This window comes from Odontesthes bonariensis, chromosome 20, assembly GCF_027942865.1.
Source record: "Odontesthes bonariensis isolate fOdoBon6 chromosome 20, fOdoBon6.hap1, whole genome shotgun sequence".
In the NCBI taxonomy this organism is placed as follows: domain Eukaryota; kingdom Metazoa; phylum Chordata; class Actinopteri; order Atheriniformes; family Atherinopsidae; genus Odontesthes; species Odontesthes bonariensis.
In genome coordinates, this window is record NC_134525.1 from 22944042 (window position 1) to 22962098 (window position 18057).

Sequence of the window (18057 nt, forward strand, 5' to 3'; positions counted from 1 at the left end):
TATGTCATCTGTCTCCAGTCTGTGTGAAGACTTCATATATAGTAATTTCATTAAAAGCTCTTTTTTTTTACCCCCAACATGGACCAAACAGAGCTGCATACATGACTGTGCAAACTTAATTTCTTTATATATTGCCAGGAACACAGGAAACGGGTGAAGGGATTTATTGTAACGTAAGTTTAAATGTAAATACATTATAAAAAGGCAAAAACAGAAACGGCTGAGGCAGACCATTTCTGATGAGGCTTGGGCCAACAGCAGATGGATCAGCTGAAGGTGCAGATGCATCTCTCAGCTCCTGTGTCAGGTCTTTGCTGGAATATTTCCTCTTTCTTAAGGACATCACTTTTAGATCCTGTTCATCTGCTGTAGACAGTTCTTTAGGCCTGATACTTTTTCTTTTGTCCTTCACTTGTCCAGTTTCCTCAGATGTTTTAAGGACACACTGCACACCATGCTGAGATATGCCATGTTTTCAGCTAATAGCTCTTTGGGAATCACCTTGTTGCTGCAGAAATACTATTTTCTGTCTGTCAAACTGTTTTATCTTTGCTGTTTTTCATAAATGAAACTAAAGAAATGGGAACAAATGATGTGTCTTTGTGACAGGCGGCTAATAACAAAGTGCCTGAAGATACAATCCAAAATTGTCTCTTTGCTAAGTTGTTTGTTATATGTAGACACAACACTGGTTCACCCCTTTAGTTAGGAGGCCTGGAATGATTCATAGTTCAGAGTTAAGTGGCTTAACAAACAAACAGTTTCCTCTGAAAATGGTCAGGTACAAGGACTGGAGTGAAAAAGAAGCCAATGTCCAAAGAAAAACTTTGAAAGACCTTCAGAAAGCCTGGAGAACTATTGCTCAAGACTACTTTAACCCTTAAACATCCTCATTTACTTTAGAACATTTTTCACTTATTATACTCTGTCTTATCAAAGATTAGTGGAAGTGAACCAACCTAAACCACCTCTAAAACTAGGTTTTTAGTGATGTAATGCGAAAAGAAAGTATGTGTCATTTGTAAAAAAAAAAAAAAAAGCATTGATTCTGATTATTATTTCTCTAATGAAATGGAAAAAAATGCAGAGAAACATTATTTTCCTTTGCTTTCTACTCAGTGCAAAAGTTACCAGGTTGAGATTAAACCAAAGCCTGGCTGCCTGGAAGCAAAATATAAAGAACTGAGAGATGGGTCAGGACATGATCATGCTCTGTTTCATATTCGTGTGAAGACACTCCAAACAGAAACCCTCACAGCAGTTACTGTCAGCACAGACATGTCAATTCTCACAGAGGGAAAGACTCAGTCTACATAGAAATAGAAGTCTAAATCCATTTTTTGGATCCTGATTGGACGTAAATCAGTTAGAGCAAAGGATGAATTTAAAGCAGGACAGCCATCCAGTCACGTGTTACCTTTGAAGGTAACGTCGCACTTCTTACACATCTTGTTTGTTGTTTTAATGGGTGATGGTTCGCTCCCGCCATCATTGGTGGAGGGGTCGGGGGTTTGCTCTTTCTTGGCTGTTGATGTTGCATTTCTTGTGTTGTTTTGTCTGACTTGACATATCAAAACAAGCTTTGAATGTAGCGCTTCCTGCTAAGAATCTTGTGTCGAGTCTGTTTTACCCTGCTTGTTTTTTTACAGTTGAAATCGTTGTGGATGAAGGTGGGCTGTGTGTGTGAGTGAGTGTGTAACGCTTTGCTTTTTCCGCTCTGCTTCACGTGCTGACCAGGTAACCTTAAGACCCTGCCCTGCCATGCCATTGGCTCTGCTCAGCCCAATGAGCTTCCTGCCGCTTCCAGTGCCAGCCAATCCCGTAACGGTACAGACCACATGACTCTGTGTGCCATGCTCATGCCACCTCCACCCTCCACCTGCAGCTGATCCTGTGTCTGCATGTGTGTGGACGTCTTTGTGTCGTCACACTGGCTGTAACATTGTCCTGAAGTGTGTGTGCGTGTGTGTGTGTGTGTGTGCCGTGTCTGGTGGTAAATTTAATGCAGTGCACCTTTTTAGTAATTTCTTAGTGTAAATGTTTACAGTTATGTTTTGGAAACAGTCTCCTCTTAGATTAACGCAGAAACATCTCCAGTGATGAACACGTATCACCATCATCGCATACAGGTGCAAATGTGTATCAAATACACAGAGACAACAAATGTCTGACTTGGAAATCATGATAATAAAACAAATAGTTCCCCTGGCTTCTTGAAGGACATCCCAAAGCTCTTCTTTGGATGTCGGCTGCCTTTTGTTCCGTTCTCTGCCAACATGATCCCACACTGCTTCAGTAATGTTAAGGTCCGGGCTCTGGGGAGGATTCATCCCTCCATCAGACCTGCTGCCACTGATTTTCAGTCCACTTCTTGTGTCATTTGGCACAGCTCAGCCTTTTCTCCCTGTTTCCCTTCCTTAAGAACGGCTTCTTGACAGCCACCCTTCCATGGAGCTCCTTTCTGATGAGGCTTGGGCCAACAGTAGATGGATCAGCTGAAGGTCCAGATGCATCTCTCAGCTCCTGTGTCAGGTCTTTGCTGGAGTTTTTCCTCTTTCTTAAGGACATCAATTTCAGATCCTGTTAATCTGCTGTAGATAGTTCTTTAGGCCTGACACTTCTTCTTTTGTCCTCCTTAAAATGGCTTCTTTGCTAGGTTGTCTTTTATGCGTCGACACAACACTGGTTCATCCCTTGAGTTAGGAGCCTTTTTCTCTGCTTGAATGATTCATAGGTCAGAGTTAAGAGTCTTAACAAAGAGAAAAAGGACTGGACTGAAAATGAGTAAAAAAAGCTGCCAATGTCCAAAGAAAAACTTTGAAAGACTTTCAGAAAGCCTGGAGAACTATAGCTCAAGACCACTTTAAAATATTACAAGTCTGAATGATTGGAAGGAAAATATAAAGAAAGGACTTTTACACCATACTGTCCACATATCTTAGAAAAATCCTGAGAGGGGTTTCTAATTACTGAAAACCCTGCTTCATGTGTAACACTTTTCTCTCCAAAGCTTTTAAGTCATTGTAGACACATTTAGACGTGTCTGTTTGGGCTGTAGTTGTGTATCAAATAAAAAGAAACCCAGCTTCTTTCCTTCTACACCAGCGCCACCTCCATCTGCATCCCAACAAAAAAAAGGTTGTTCCTCTTCCTGTTTTCCTGGCCCAGGGCCCTGTTTAGCGATGCGTACAATATTCTCAGCTGGGAACCCACTCTGTAGCCCCCACACCACACACACCATTCATCATATCAGACACTCCACCCTGAAGCTATCTGTGAAACTTATTACACCCCCACCAACACACAGGCAAGTGCAGTAACAAAGAAACACACAGCATCCAGCAGATATTTCCAATCATTACTGTCTCATTTTGTCCAGGCAGCAGCTGTAGAAATCCCCATTCATTTCCCATTTGGCCCAAGCACCAACAACAGTGCAAATGCTATATATATATATAGATATAGATATTTATATTTAATTTTTGATAAAATGCCTCAGCGTGGGGGAAAAGCCAAAAAGAAACCGGTGTGGCCCACTCAAAGCAGAAAATAGAATTAAAACCGTGATTGGCACATAGTATCAACATATAATTCAATAATCAAAAAGCAAACTTTATTATATTAGTAGATATGACTCTGTGTCATAGTGAACCTGCTTCATGTTCAGAGCAACGCGTTCTTCTATCTATCTATCTATCTATCTATCTATCTATCTATCTATCTATCTATCTATCTATCTATCTATCTATCTATCTATCTATCTATCTATCTATCTATCTATCTATCTATCAGTAAATACATCAAAGTGTGTATGAACACAAACTCAATGTCTAAGCCTTGACTTTCTGGAGTTTGGGCTTCTTTTTTTCTTCTTTTCTCTTCTTTTCTCTCTGGGTGTTATCACGATGCCTTCAGGTGCTGTCTGAAACTTGTACCTCTTAGTTTCGTAGGGCTGCAGTGGCTGCTTCTGTATCATCATCCTCCATTTCACGATGAAGCAGTTTGTCTGACATCACCGAGGTTAATTCATGCAGCGACCTGCACGGCTCATCGCTCAGCAGGAGTTTGTTCTGTTTGTGGTTTGATTGCTGTTTGTTTTGGGACTTTTAACACATTTGACTTCATCAGTACAGCAGCACCAGGGGTCTGTATCTTATTGTTATATTTGTGTCCATGACTAACTTTTAATCTTTCTTCTGTTAGTTGTTGACTTCCTGTCTCCGCCCGCGATGGATCAGCCAATCAACAAACAGCTTTCCAACTCTTCAGCCGCTCTCCACTCACCAGAACGAGGTGAGACATTCGGATCAGATATGAACAAATCCTTTCTGAGAACAGACGGTACAGACCCTACGAGTGATACTGCAGCTTAAGGCGGTAACATCAGGACCTGAATTGCTGGAATTTAGTCTCAGCCATTTCAATGCATAAAGGGATTTATTTCATGGGAAAAATCTTCTAAATGTGTAATATTCATTACCAGAGATTGTTTTTAGGGCTTTAACTGATCACTAAAAAAGATCCACAGCTTCTATACAATCCACTTTGGTGTTTCGTGATAATTGTTTTAGGAAATATTAAGTAAAAGTTTCATTCAAATCTTTATTTTCCAGGGCAGTTTTAAGGTTAGAATATTTATTTTACTGCCTCTCGGCCCTGAATTAGATAGAAAGTGAATGGATTTTACATCCCTGACAAGTGAATTCAGATTAAAGCAACTCTATATTTTAAAAATGGATTTACTGAAAAGAAGTAACTAGAAACATAACTGGAGATAGATTCATTTACAGTTAACCCTTTCAGACATTTGACTTTCTGTCAGTGCTGTGTCTGCAGTCCAGTCATGACAGCTTACATGATGTTATGGACTCCCAGAACTAGTTCTCAACACATAAACTCTGCTCACGTCAGAATTTAACAGTTTATAGTTTAGAAATGGGCACTTTTTTGTCTCTCAAGAAAGAAATAGAAATCACATTGGTTTGTAGAGGTTCAGAAACTGGTGTTATGATACAAATCTCAAAGTCAGTATCAGGACCATTTCTGTTACCACAGAGGAACAAATGATCAATTAACAAGCTGTAATGTTTTTGATAAACAAGGCTCCAGACTACCTTATAATGACAGGAGAATCAGCACAAAGAGGAGCAGACAACAGAAAACCAAAAGCCACAAACTAAACTGAGAAAATAAAAAAGAAACTTAACACAAAATAAATATAATATGGGAATTTAGGTTATAGTAATAATACGTCTTTTTAACCATTTTCCCTTATTCTGTGTTTTTTTTTTTTTGTCCTAATCTTTTTTGTACGTGTGTCGGTCGCCTGTGACCCGTCAGTGTCTTTTGTGTCCCATCGAACAGCTTTCTCCAACAACCACAAACTGCAAAGGAGTTCCTCCAACCGCAGAAGCACCGCTGGACTCCCTGAAGATGCGTCCAGGGCCAAAACTCCCACGGTCAGCTCTCCCACACACAAACGCACCCTCGCACACAACAGCCTCTTCATTATAAATGAGATGATCACAACTAAAAGGTCACGTTTGCAAGCGTCATGTTTTTTCTGTGTTTGAATACGTAGATAACGACACATAGACGTGCTCACACCTCTTCATTGGTCTGCACCCAGAACATTGAAAATTCAAAGATCCCTTTGGGAAATGAATGAACTCCCACCACAGAACTGTCTGACTGCTTCTTTCCTAAAGCAGTGTTCTTCAGAATCAGAATCAGAATCAGCTTTATTGGCCAGGTTTGAATAAACAAACAAGGAATTTGACCCCGGTAAAACTTCACTCGCAAAGTACAACACTCAACAATCACATAAAAGAATAAAAATGAGAAATACAGAACAGTATAACAGTAAGAATGGAATTGAGTATGGGTGGTAAATAGGGATGTGTATGAGAATAATAAATACAGTATGTAGTACATTTGCAATAAATAGACACTATGGGTGGGAATGCAATTGTCCAGAGGGGTGTGCGGCTGGGAATGTCCGCCTTCTTGTTGTCCCTGTCAGTGTACTATGGTCATGGACACCTCAACAGGTACAAGCAAAATGCAATAATACAATTGAAGAGGGTGAGAATTGTGCAATAGTGTAATATTGCAATATCAGAGTAGGCAGGTTAAGGATTAGATATAACTGTAGTACAAGGCAGTTCAGCGCAGTAACAATGTGTTATTAGCAATACTGTAACCAAGAAAAGTATTTAAGGTGCAGATGAGGTAGATGAGCAGAACAGTTTGATTGACTATGTTCGCTGTAGGGGTGTGTGCTATTCCTGGGTGTTCAACTGAGTGACTGCTTGGGGGAAGAAGCTGTCTTTGTGTCGTCTGGTTTTGGTTTTGTGTCGTCTACAATGGTCCTGGTATTACTTTCAGAGTGCAGCTTAATTTCTTTATTTCTGCCTTTATTTTCTCTCGTCTCTCGGTTGATGTTTACTTCAGCCCTGTTAGCTTTACGGTGTAGCTCAGGAAAGGCCGATACTCTTTGTAAACTCACCGTTCAGACTCAGACATTCATGTCTGTTTTAATAACAAGAGAAGAACCGCAATGATACAGTCCAATTCATTGCAATCCAATCAAATCCAATTCATTCAATTCCAAATGAGTCCAATTCATACAGAGCCAATTCAAAAAAGGTTGTCTTGTTCGGGAAACCAACACTGAAACTTCTCTTTGATCCAATCTCCCATCCTGAGCATGCACGAGGCGACTGTGTAAAGACAAAAACTCCATTTTAACAGGAAGAAACCTCCATCAGAACCAGAACCGGGAATGGTGGCCATCTGCCTCGACCAGCTGGGGTTTGGGAGGACAGGAAAGAGGGGACAACAAGCACCATGACACCAGACCAGGGATACCTGCAGAGAAAGAGAAACACAAGTTAATGACAGCAATAATGTCATATGTACATGGAGAGTAAAGAGAGCAGAGGGAGGAGAGGTGCATCATGGGAGGTCCCACAGCAGTCTGGGCCTATAGCAGCTTAACTATGGGATGTTTCAGGATCACCTGAGCCATCCCTCACTATAAGCTTTATCAAAAAGGACAGTTTTAAGCCTAATCTTAAAGGTAGAGAGGACGCCTGCTTCCTGAGCCCAAACTGGCAGCTGGTTCCACAGAGAGGAGCCTGATAACATTCTACTTTTAGAAACTCTGGGAATCACAAGTAAACCTGCAGTCTGAGAGCAAAGTGCTCTGTTGGGAAAATATCCAACTATGAGATCTTTAAGATATGATGTCATTATACAGTTTTATATGTGAGGAGAAGAACTTCAAATTCTTATTCTGAATTTAACAGGGAGCCAATGAAGCTAAAACTGGAGAAATATGATCTATCCTGTTAGTTCTCATCATAACTCTAGCTGCAGCATTTTGGATCAGCTGGAGGCTTTTCAGAGAATTTGTGGGACAGCCCAATGATAAAGAATTACAGTCGTCCAATAGTGTTTTAAACACAAGAAATACATGGACAGCTCAGCACAACCGAACTTCCTTCTGAAATCTTCCATTTGAATCATTTAGTTCCGTTTGTTAAAGTTCTGAGTATATTTGGTTGAATTGAGGCCTAAATATGAATTATACATGTTAATTCACTTGAATAAACCACTTTAAATGATACAGTGAGGGCTTTTTGTTTTAGATTCTGTATGACTGTCATTTGGCTTTGATAAAACTTGTGTAATGTTAAAAGTCAAAAGACCAAGTTAGAGTTCCTTCTTATGATTTAAGTCACCACTAACTAGTTTGACAAGTGCGGTTTACAAAACCGGCTGTGTTATATGTGATTTATGAAGAAAAGGGAAAGAAGCTCCATCCCAACACTTTAAACTGACAGGTGTTTACAGGCGTTATCTGTTGAACTGTGATTCTGTTCTTCCCTGAATCGATAACTTATGAACATCTGAACCGGAAAGAAGTCAGTTTAACAAAAAAAAACCTTTCACCTTCACGTGAAGCTTGTCAGAGATGAACTGAGTGTGTTTATATTCATGTTTAAATATTTTATAACGTGTCTCAACATATGCAGATGTTTATATTATCAGATGTTTGATCTTATATTTGATTATTTTAATTTTTTTTTTTTTTTTTTTAATGCTAACTTGTTAATCTTACTCACAGGGAGAGACACCAAATGCACCGGGCCGAAGTTCTTCCTTCAGGGCCAACAGCAAGGGCCCCGCCACACCAAAGAGGTACACGAATACACCCACACACACACAAACCTCTCTTTATAAAGAACAGGTCAAATGTTGTGGCTGTTTTCTCTTTTTCAGGGTGAGGTCCAACAGGAGTCGGGCCCAGTCTCCCTGCTCCCCTGGACAGTACCCCCCCTCCCCGCTCCGACAGAGAGCCACCACGCCCGGCACCGACGACAGGGGCCACGCTGAGCTCAAAGGTCACAGCACCCTGGAGAGGAAGTCCACCAAATCTGAGAGCTCAGAGAAAAAGATCCCCAAATCCACCAGCAGAGAGCTGACGGCAGGTAAACCAGAGTGTTCAAAACTGATCTTAGTGTTTCATGTTAAATAATGTATCGTTTTCTGTCTTTATTTAAAAATGATAGATACACAACTGTAATCATGAAAGGAATCACTACATGGGTAGATTAACCCAGATGGGTGCAATCGATGCAATCAATTTGCACAATCCTTAAATGCACTGTCCTTGTGGCGTCATTTATCTTTTATCTTTTATACACTTTATTATACTCTCTGATATTTATACACTTACTTCGTTTAGGATTGTTCAAATCAAGTTTGGTTGTGCTGTACTCTGCGACATTGATTTATGTCACTGTTTTATTTATTGTTGTTGTGTTAGTTGCACTGCCACTGCAAATCAAATTTCCCCTGGAGGGACAATAAAGCTCTGAACTGAACTGAACTGAACTGATTTCTGAATTCAGAGCACATCTACTCCATTAATGTAATGCAAGTGTTCATCCCTCATGATGTAAAAGTTTTAAACATGAGTTTATATTTTACTAAAATGAGGACAACAGGAGAGGTTGAGGATGAGTGAAACTGAATTGTTCTGTCCAGTTTTTCCAAGAAGACCAAAAAGGTTTCTACAAATGTTAATGTGTACCTCACCTCCACCACCTCACCCAGTCATCTCTGTCCCTCTCCACCCCCTTTAACCACCCACGCAGAGTCTCCGGGCACCCCCACAGGCAGGAGTGTCGGTGGGACGACGGACGCTGAGGAGGCGTCCAGGCTCCTGGCGGAGAGACGCCGTCTGGCCCGAATACAGAAGGAGCAAGAGGAGAGACAACGGCAGGAGGACGAGAGGTGAGCACTCTCATACATACAGTTATTCCAGTATTTCCACTTGTTTAGATCAATGAGATGACACCTGGTTACATGTAGAGTTACAGAAACTATAGAATCTTAGACTGAAATGTGTGTTCATCAGGATATTTTGAATAAACCCCTGCACAAAAGCAAAAGTAAATACACCTTCGATCACTGAGACAAAAATAAGTCACACTATGATTTCCAGTTAGTCTAACTGCACGAACATGGGTATATAATCACACCATAGCTGTCTCTGAGTTTAGGACATGTGTCGGCAACATGATGAATAAAGATGCCCGATGAACGAAAACGGGGGGAAAAAGTCAAAAGTCTGCGTATAAACTACAGATATCAGGGGCTGCTGTTGCTTTACTTTCTGTGGAGCCCTGTGCAGCTCAGACCTTGGGTTTCTTTCAGGCTGAGGGCTGAAGAGGAGCTGAGGAGGCAGGAGGAGGCCAGAGAGCGACAGGAGAGAGCAGCACAGCAGGCCGAGGAGGAGAGAGTGAGGAGGGAGGAGGAGAGGAGGAGCAGAGAGGAGGAGGAGAGACGACAGAAGGAGCAAAGATGGAAGGACATGCAGGATCAACTGGACAAAGAGGTAAGTCTTCACAGATGTCTTATTCTCTATTTTTTAAGAGTGTTTTCTCTTTAGTACAGGGGTCTTCAACGTTTTTCAGGCCAGGGACCCCCAAACTGATGGAGAGTTGGAGCAGGGACCCCCCTACTATTTATATGGCATACAATTGTGTTTTATATTTAACGGGGCCTAGTGCCGTGTATAAACATAGCTACTCTGTTATTGTACATTCAATACTAAGCTATTCAAATAATACACAGGTTAATATATTCATGTTTTTATTTTAAACATGTGATAGGTACAAGGTGGCCGTGCCACTGCCATTTATAAACATCTTGCATACAACACTGAGCTATTCAAATAATCCACAGATTTTAACTTTAAACATGCATGTAGATGGGACAATGAATCCTCAAAGCATCTGTGGATGGCACACGTTTGCACACAATTTGTGAGAAAAAACTGTTTGAAAAAAAAAAAATTTATTTATTTTTTTTTAATAGTCTAATCAACCAAAGATTTCGCGACCCCCCTGCAGTACCTCCGCGGACCCCCTGGGGGTCGCGGACCCCCTGTTGAAGACCTCTGCTTTAGTATATTGGCTGCTTACACTTCTGTCCAAAAGTCCCATTTCTTCATATTTTCCTTGTAAGCAGTCTGACTTTCTTGTAATCTTTTAAAGTGGTCTTGATCAATAGTTCTCCAGACTTTCTAAAGCTCTTTCATAGTTTTTCTTTGGACTTTGGCTTCTTTTTTCACTCACTTTCAGTCCACTCCTTGCACCTGACCATTTTCAGAGGAATGGGTTTGTTTGTTAAGCCACTTAACTCTGAATCATTTAACCATAAAAAAAGGCTCCTCACTCAAGGGATGAACCGGTGTTGTGTCGACACATAACAGACAACTTAGCAAAGAAGCACTTTTAAATTGTATCTTCAGGCACTTTATTACCAGCAGCCCGTCACAAAGACACATCATTTGTTCCCATTTCTTTAGTTTCATCTAAATAGTGTCAGTTTCATTCATAGTGTCAGGCCTAAAAAACTATTTACAGCAGATGAACAGGATCTGAAAGTGATGTCCTTAAGAAAGAGGAAAAAATCCAGCAAAGCCCTGACACAGGAGCTGAGAGATGCATCTGCACCTTCAGCTGATCCATCTGCTGTTGGCCCAAGCCTCATCAGAAATGTTTTTTGCAAGACACTCCATGTAAATGCATGTAAATTATTTGAACATCATTAAACAATCTCACCAGATGTTGTAAGATGTTAAAAACAGTAAAGTATCTGAAATACTCATGAAAAGAAGAGGAAGTTGGTCGATTAGTGACTTTTCTACAGACCTGTACTGATTTGTCATTTATCATTTATCAATGTTATTATTAGCAAAAAATAACCAAAGAAAGAACTGACAGCAGCCAACAAAACATGTTGCAAGGAGGAAGAAACTACAATTCAGTTACGTCTTCTTTTAAACTACTTATAGTAATCGAGGGTGTGTGAGGGGGAAATAAAGTGACTTTCTGGGTGTTCTCGGATGTTTTTCAGAGGGAAGAGGCCTTCCTGCGAGCCCAGAGAGAGGCAGATAGGAAGAGGCAGGAGAGGGAGCTGCTGCACATCCAGGAGGAGCAGGAGAGGCAGCAGAGAAGGAAGGTACCAAAGATCTCCACCTGCTTCATCTGTCAAACACCACGTTTCATTTGAACATATCAGAAGGGAGTTCTCTAAGAAACTGACAGGGTTTTTAACCATTTCAGCTGATCTGCATCTGCAGATGTTTTACCTGACTGCCATGAAAAGATACACAAATTGCAAAAGTTTTATTCGTTTATTTAATGAACCTATATGTTTATTTGTGACACTCTGTACTGGTCTGTGTTCGATGTGTATTTTCTTGTTGTGCAGAGAATTGAAGAGATTATGAAGAGGACGAGGAAGAGTGAAGTGGAGCCTCCATCTGCCACCTTAGGTAAATGTTAAATAACCGCCCATCCTTTAATACAAGCACACACACACACATAGATACACTTCTGGATAAAGTCAAACTCATGCTTTCAACTCCCCGGGGACTTCATTAACTGCACCAGTGCAGTCTAAATCATCTCAATTCTGATCTTTAACTCATCCCACAGCTCCCACGGCTTCTTTCACATGTTTTATTTGCATATGAAACATTTTTAGAGGGCTGGTCTCTGTTCCTCCATCATCTTTATTACCTTCTGTGAAACTGGATGCTATCAGATCTCAGCTGCAGTGTGACTCAGCAGTGTTGACAGGCAGGGAAACGCTGCCCCCCGGTGGTTAAAGGGGGGTAACACCAGCTGTACTGCGGCGTTTGTTGAACTCCCTGGCTCGAACTGGTCGACATGATGACTGTTTTATTAGCACAAGTGGCCCCAGAGGATGTAAACCATGCAAACTCCTGCAGTATTAGACACTACGCTACAAAACCAACCTCTGGTTGCTTAGAAAAATACGTTTGCTCATGGGTTATTGCCTCATCTGCAGAAAACAGCTTTCGGTTACAAAAAAGGTTTTTCAGTATTTTTAACTTGGCTTTGCTCAAACTGTAACAATAATGTGGTGTACAGTGTATAGGGACACTAGGTAAGCATTTCTTGTTTGATGTAGATGCAAACATCTGTTTACTGTAATTCTGAACAAAAAACCTCCAGTGAGACAACTGTCTCTGGTGTGTTTGCAGCCTGTGAGGTGAAAGCTGAGGTTGCCGCTCCCTCCGAGGACGACGCTCCGACTCCGACTATACCCCCTGTCATCACGCTGGGTCCTCTGGAGCACAAGAGCTGTGTGGACGAGCTTTCCGATGGAGTCCAGTCCATGGATGTCAGGTAAATGCATGAAAAGAACATGAGTGAACACTCTGGCGCCATGTTGTGATGTAGCGTTCCACATCGTCACCCTATGTGAATACTTTTCATCTCAAATAAAGGAAAAAAAAGATTATTTATTGCCAAGGGTGACTTAATTGAAATGTTTTGGTGATGGACTTCTTAATCTGTTGTTTGGTCTGAAAATCTTGAGAAAATTACAGAAGAGTGATCTTAAAACACAAGACAATCGTGTGAAATTCTTCTTTATCTGATCAATAGTCCAAAACTATCCTTTTTTGTTTTTTTTAAAGTGGGGTTTTGTGAGGAACTTATCAGTCAGAGCGCTCTCAGTTTGGGGAATAAGAAGGTTTCCTAACAGGTGAGCTGAAGCACCATGAGAGGAGCAAATTTCTTGCTTTCATAAAGTTTGTATGTTATGGATTTTTAGTTCTTGGTCCATTGTGACCTTAAACCGTTGAGCAAATGGACGTTCTTTGGTTGAGAAAAGTAATTAACTGTCTGACGTGGAAAGGTTTGAGTTGTTTTAGAAAAGGAAAATTCCCTCTTCTCGTGACCACCTTCTGAGTAGCTTTTAGCTCTGCTTGCCAAATCCCAAGCTCAGGCTCCCTTTATTCTTCTGTTTGGAAATAAAATTGGAAAAGCAAATTTTCTTCTTTTTCCTTTGTTATATCTTCCACAGATTAGCCACTTTTCACATGTCAAAAGAGTTTAATTCTGATTAAATGCTGTCCAGCACATAAGAGCACAATGTGTGGCATCTCTTTTTTTAGACTCATAAACATAATCATTTCAATCAGATTTAAACTGAAAAAACAAACTTTACTTTGAAATCATTTGAGAACAAATGAGTTAGATACTTAATTGATGATGAGAGTCCCTGCTGATCAGAGGCTGATTTGTAATGTAAACACAGATGGTGGCTGTTTGGTTGACCACGTTCCATAGAGGCGACATGCACGTCACGTGCACGTGACATTTAACACACAACTGTTTGAAAAATGATCAAGTATTCAGTGTCTTTTAAAACAGAAGCAGCATGTTTAAAAGTACTAATAAATCAAACATTCTGTCTCTGTCATCGTTGTTCCTGTAAGCTCTCCATCTGTCTCCATCAGTCCTGTGTCCAGAGACGAGCAGGCGAGCGCTCAGGAGTTTTCCCCGGTCACCGAAGGACCCGACGTCTGTTCCCTGGAGCACCTGATGGAGCTGGATGCGCCAGGACGAGAACAGCTGCAGGGTTCGGAGACACCCCCATACCCGAAACTGCAGGCCGGCAGCGGGGTCGGAGACCTCAACAAGAACCTCCTGATTCAAGCTTACAGCGCCGCCTCCGAAACATCCCAGCTCATTCCCAGCATTGGCCCGAGCAAACTGGACGTCCAGTAGCCAGGTGGAGACACACACTCTTTTATTCATTGTTACACAGCCCCACTCGGCCCGTTACAGCAGCTATATGATCTAGTTTCATCCAGTGGTATCTTCAGTGGTGGAGGAAGTACTCTACTTTACTTCACATGTCAGTATAACAGTGCAGAAATACTGTCTAGTAAGTCCAGTGTGCAAAAGCAATAGCTTCAATGTGCATCTCTAACAATTTTGCCTTTTGTGTTTGCTTTCCCTTCTTTAGGAGCTTTTTTAGGAGCTGGCCGTTTAAAAGCAGGAGCCAGGAGAAACAGAGCAAGAGACCTTCGCCTCCATCTGCAACAGCAACAACAACAACAATCATTTCAACAAGAAACAACTGCTCAGCACCTTATCTCTGATCTGTATTACCACACACGCATAACTGTGAGGCTTTTGGCCATGTTTTGAGGCAGTGCAGATGGGCATTTTTGAGGTGTGTTACAGAGATAGCTGGGATGAACATTCTCACAAAATCCACCTTCTGAAATGTAAAATCACTGTAAATTTAAAGTCGGTGTCAGGTTTGTTCTTCCTAAACCTAACAGAGAACCACACCTTAATCATGCTATAAAACTTGAAATTGAGCTCTTGTACATATTCCACATCCTCGCATTAAAGACATAAAGATACCAGACACTGGGCTGCATCTTTTCATGAGCTTTATGTTGCTCCATTAATCTGTGCATGTCCTCCACGACAGCTCATGATGAAGCCAATGTTACCCATCTGCACCGCAACAACACATCTCCCAAGTGCCCTCTGCTTAAATGTCTCACCCCTGCTTTTGAACACTTTGTAAATAGATCCGACTGGATGGTGGAGTCATCGCTGGGACGAGAAGCAGCTGTGTAGCCGTTAATCCGGAGGAGAGCTGTTAGACTGAGGCTGTTGTGTGAACCCCGTGTAGCATCTTCAGTGAGGACTAGCTAGTTGAGCTGTTTTATAGGCTGTGGTTGTAGCTGTGTACTTGAACAGTGTGGGAGTTCCCCTCCTTCTGTCAGTGTTTCTGATGGTTCCTGTGTGTTTATCCCACCGCTGAGCGTCTCTACTGCTCACAGCCACTCTCCCTAGTGTAAAACAGATTTCATGCCATTCTGACGCTGGAGAAACCATCAGCGAATGATATTATTGGCCTGCTGTTAACCCTTAACACGTAGCCTATAGCTTTGGTTTCTCTGCTGCTTTTCACTCCATCGGTGGACATTTGTGGACTTGCAGTGATCCACGACAGGGTTTGAATATCGCCTTGAAGGGGAAAAGGGGGGAAAAAATGATGCTAAATGTCTTGTTTTATTTTTACCTGCAGGTTGACACAGTGTGATTTGTATTTGTTTGGCACCGACTGTAACCACACAAGCTGCAGTTTATAGTGTGCACTGACACTAGTTGTATTTTTCACTGCTCTGAGGATGCTTACATTTCCATGCCCGACTACAACATACCTCACCATTTCACAACAGACCATTTTGTTAAATAGCGCTCACCTCGCAGCTCATCACCTCTGACGCCTTAAGCCTCTGTGCAGTCACGTTCTCTCCCTCTACCAAGTTTCTGGGCTTCACCCTCCAGCACGAGCACTTTTCACTGTTTAGGGGCCCGTTTCCATGAAGAGGAACCACAGAAACAAGATTTACGTGTTATTAGATCATGTTTTTAGCTTTTTTCTTTGCTTTCCAATCACGATAGATAAGGCAAATCAGTGAGGGGAACATCACAATAACCACATTTACTCTAATGGACCACGGCGTGGTGGATCTGAAACTCTGAGTTAAAAACCTTCTTGTATTTAAACTTTAGGTTATTGCCATAAAACCTGCCTACAATAGACTTGTAAACATCATCCAACCTGTATGTTCTAAAACCAGTCAGAGACAACACCGTACTGTTAACACAAGATGTTCTTAGAATATGAAGCTGTGCAGACATAAACTTCCAGCTGAATCATTTATCTGTTTATAAAATCTGATTAGCTCCTTCTGAATCCAGCGGCCGGGCCACGGTGTCCCGGATAGTTTCTGTAGCGATTGAGGAGCAACATCCATGATCGTACCAGTGGAAATTCTTCTTTTGGACGCCACTGTGGGAACTGTTTAGTTCTTTATTGATTTGAACTTGCTTCACCACATCCTCATTACAGCAGACAGCGTTTATCTGTCCTTTATCTTCTGCCCAGATATTTAACAGAGCCATAGTTTTCTCAGGCAAACACTACTTTTTATCCATTGCAGCGTTGTAGCGTTTTTCAAACTGGGTGGTAACCAAAATAAATAAGTGAATGAGCTGCTGAACCTAAACTACCGGTAAACCCCAGATAAACCCAACCTTTTACGGCCCTAGAGTACTTGCCAGGCATAAAACACTTCTAGCTTCTTCCCTGATTAAGTCTTGTTTAAGCCTTGAAAATGACAGTGGAGTTGCTACAAGCCCTGATGTACACTTGCCCGCCCGCTTTTTGCCCGATAGTATAAATGTGGCTATTTATGTGAAAGCGTGGTTCGACCAGTCTTTGCCCTGAGAACACGAACCCTCAAGCAGCCAGGAGGCCCCCGGTTCTCTCGCCATGACTTCAGATCCATGAAGAGAATATATTTACACCTAACAAAAGCCATCCACTGATAAGAAGTTTGACCAACCACCAACCAAAACTCTGGAAAATATTCCTGAAATCAGAGAGTATTGTGTTGGTGGAGAAATGTAATTTTACTCTTTTTAAAGCTTTTAAAATTAGCAGAACTCAGAGAAATAGGGTGGCGGATGGTGTAGGGTATATTCCCACAGAGTGTTCTTGAAAAATGTCTTCTTTTATGGAAAAGGGGCTCTGCTGCTCCACGTCGCTGCCACGCTGAGGGAAAAAAGAATTTACCGTCACTGCTGTGGACCTCATTACGCTCCAGTCAAATTCCTCCTCTCCACGTTTGCTCGTCATTCTCCAGATTCTGCTCAAACTAGAGGGTCTTCTGGGTTCCCTGTATATGAAGTAAACATAAAGGACATAGTGTTTATCCTTATATTACTTAAACTCTGTGACACTGCAGCTTGGTGGAATATATCATTGTAGATGTGGTGCATGGATACTTGCTGAAAAGAACAATAAACTACATCAAACCATTTGGTTGAGCGAGTTGGATCAATAAATGGATAACAGTGAAAAACACACACTTTTCTATGATGTTTAACATTCCTAATAGGTTACATATGTGTAGGGCTTGATATCAAGCTACTAACAATTTTTCGTTCCGAGAATGTTCCTGGAACGTGAGCCCTTGGTTGTTTTTGGGTTCTGAGTACGTTGATTTTTGTTTTTTTTTCGGTTCTAATTTGGTTAGCAGGTTACACCTATTTATGTTCCCAGAACGTTATGTGTGTGGTTCCCTTATGGTTCCCTTGCCGTTCCCATATGGTTCCCACAACATTGTTGGTTAGATATTTGGTTCCCTAGACGTTCTCATGAGGTTCCCCCAACCTTGTTTATTATGTGTTGGTTCCCCTATACAACCAAAGGGAACGTTTTTAAGTGGTAGATTTTGGTTTGGTTATAACCAAACCTTTAGAGAACCAAAGTCAAACGTTTGAATGTTTAATACCAAATCAATACTGTTAAATACAAGAACAAACATAAAAAATGGGTGTATTTGCATGGTTTTATTTCAATAAAACAATAATAATAAAATATAAACAAAAAAACAGTATAAATAAAATACAATTAACTACAATAATTAAAAAAATGGGTGTGGGTGCTGGTGCTGGTATTTGGTTCAGTCTGTTCCGTCTTGAGGAGCTGGCCTAAAAAGAATACAAAACGGTTTAATCCAACTTAGTACCAATATTTAATTTCATTAATGTGACTATTTAGAGATTGATATGACAGACTAAAGTTTACATTTACCTTCTGTGCGGTGCAAATTTCAGTGCATGG

The 18057-nt window shown here is 41.2% G+C and overlaps 1 protein-coding gene across 5 annotated transcripts in view; it reads left to right on the forward strand.

The window, feature by feature from the left end:
- Positions 1–14775, forward strand: part of map7d2b (MAP7 domain containing 2b) — a 28165-nt gene extending 13390 nt beyond the window's left edge. For 2 of the 5 annotated variants that reach the window (XM_075452177.1, XM_075452181.1), the window contains 12 exons: positions 1738–1827; positions 4204–4293; positions 5341–5459; positions 8132–8205; positions 8287–8495; positions 9165–9303; positions 9727–9907; positions 11434–11538; positions 11791–11854; positions 12590–12734; positions 13832–14127; positions 14365–14775. In XM_075452177.1, the coding sequence (XP_075308292.1) occupies positions 1738–1827; positions 4204–4293; positions 5341–5459; positions 8132–8205; positions 8287–8495; positions 9165–9303; positions 9727–9907; positions 11434–11538; positions 11791–11854; positions 12590–12734; positions 13832–14123 (1508 nt within the window). In that variant the 3' untranslated portion in view covers positions 14124–14127; positions 14365–14775. The remainder of the gene's footprint in view (positions 1–1737; positions 1828–4203; positions 4294–5340; positions 5460–8131; positions 8206–8286; positions 8496–9164; positions 9304–9726; positions 9908–11433; positions 11539–11790; positions 11855–12589; positions 12735–13831; positions 14128–14364) is intronic. The other 3 variants (XM_075452178.1, XM_075452179.1, XM_075452180.1) reach the window with 3 other exon arrangements.
- The last annotated feature ends 3282 nt before the right edge of the window (positions 14776–18057 follow it).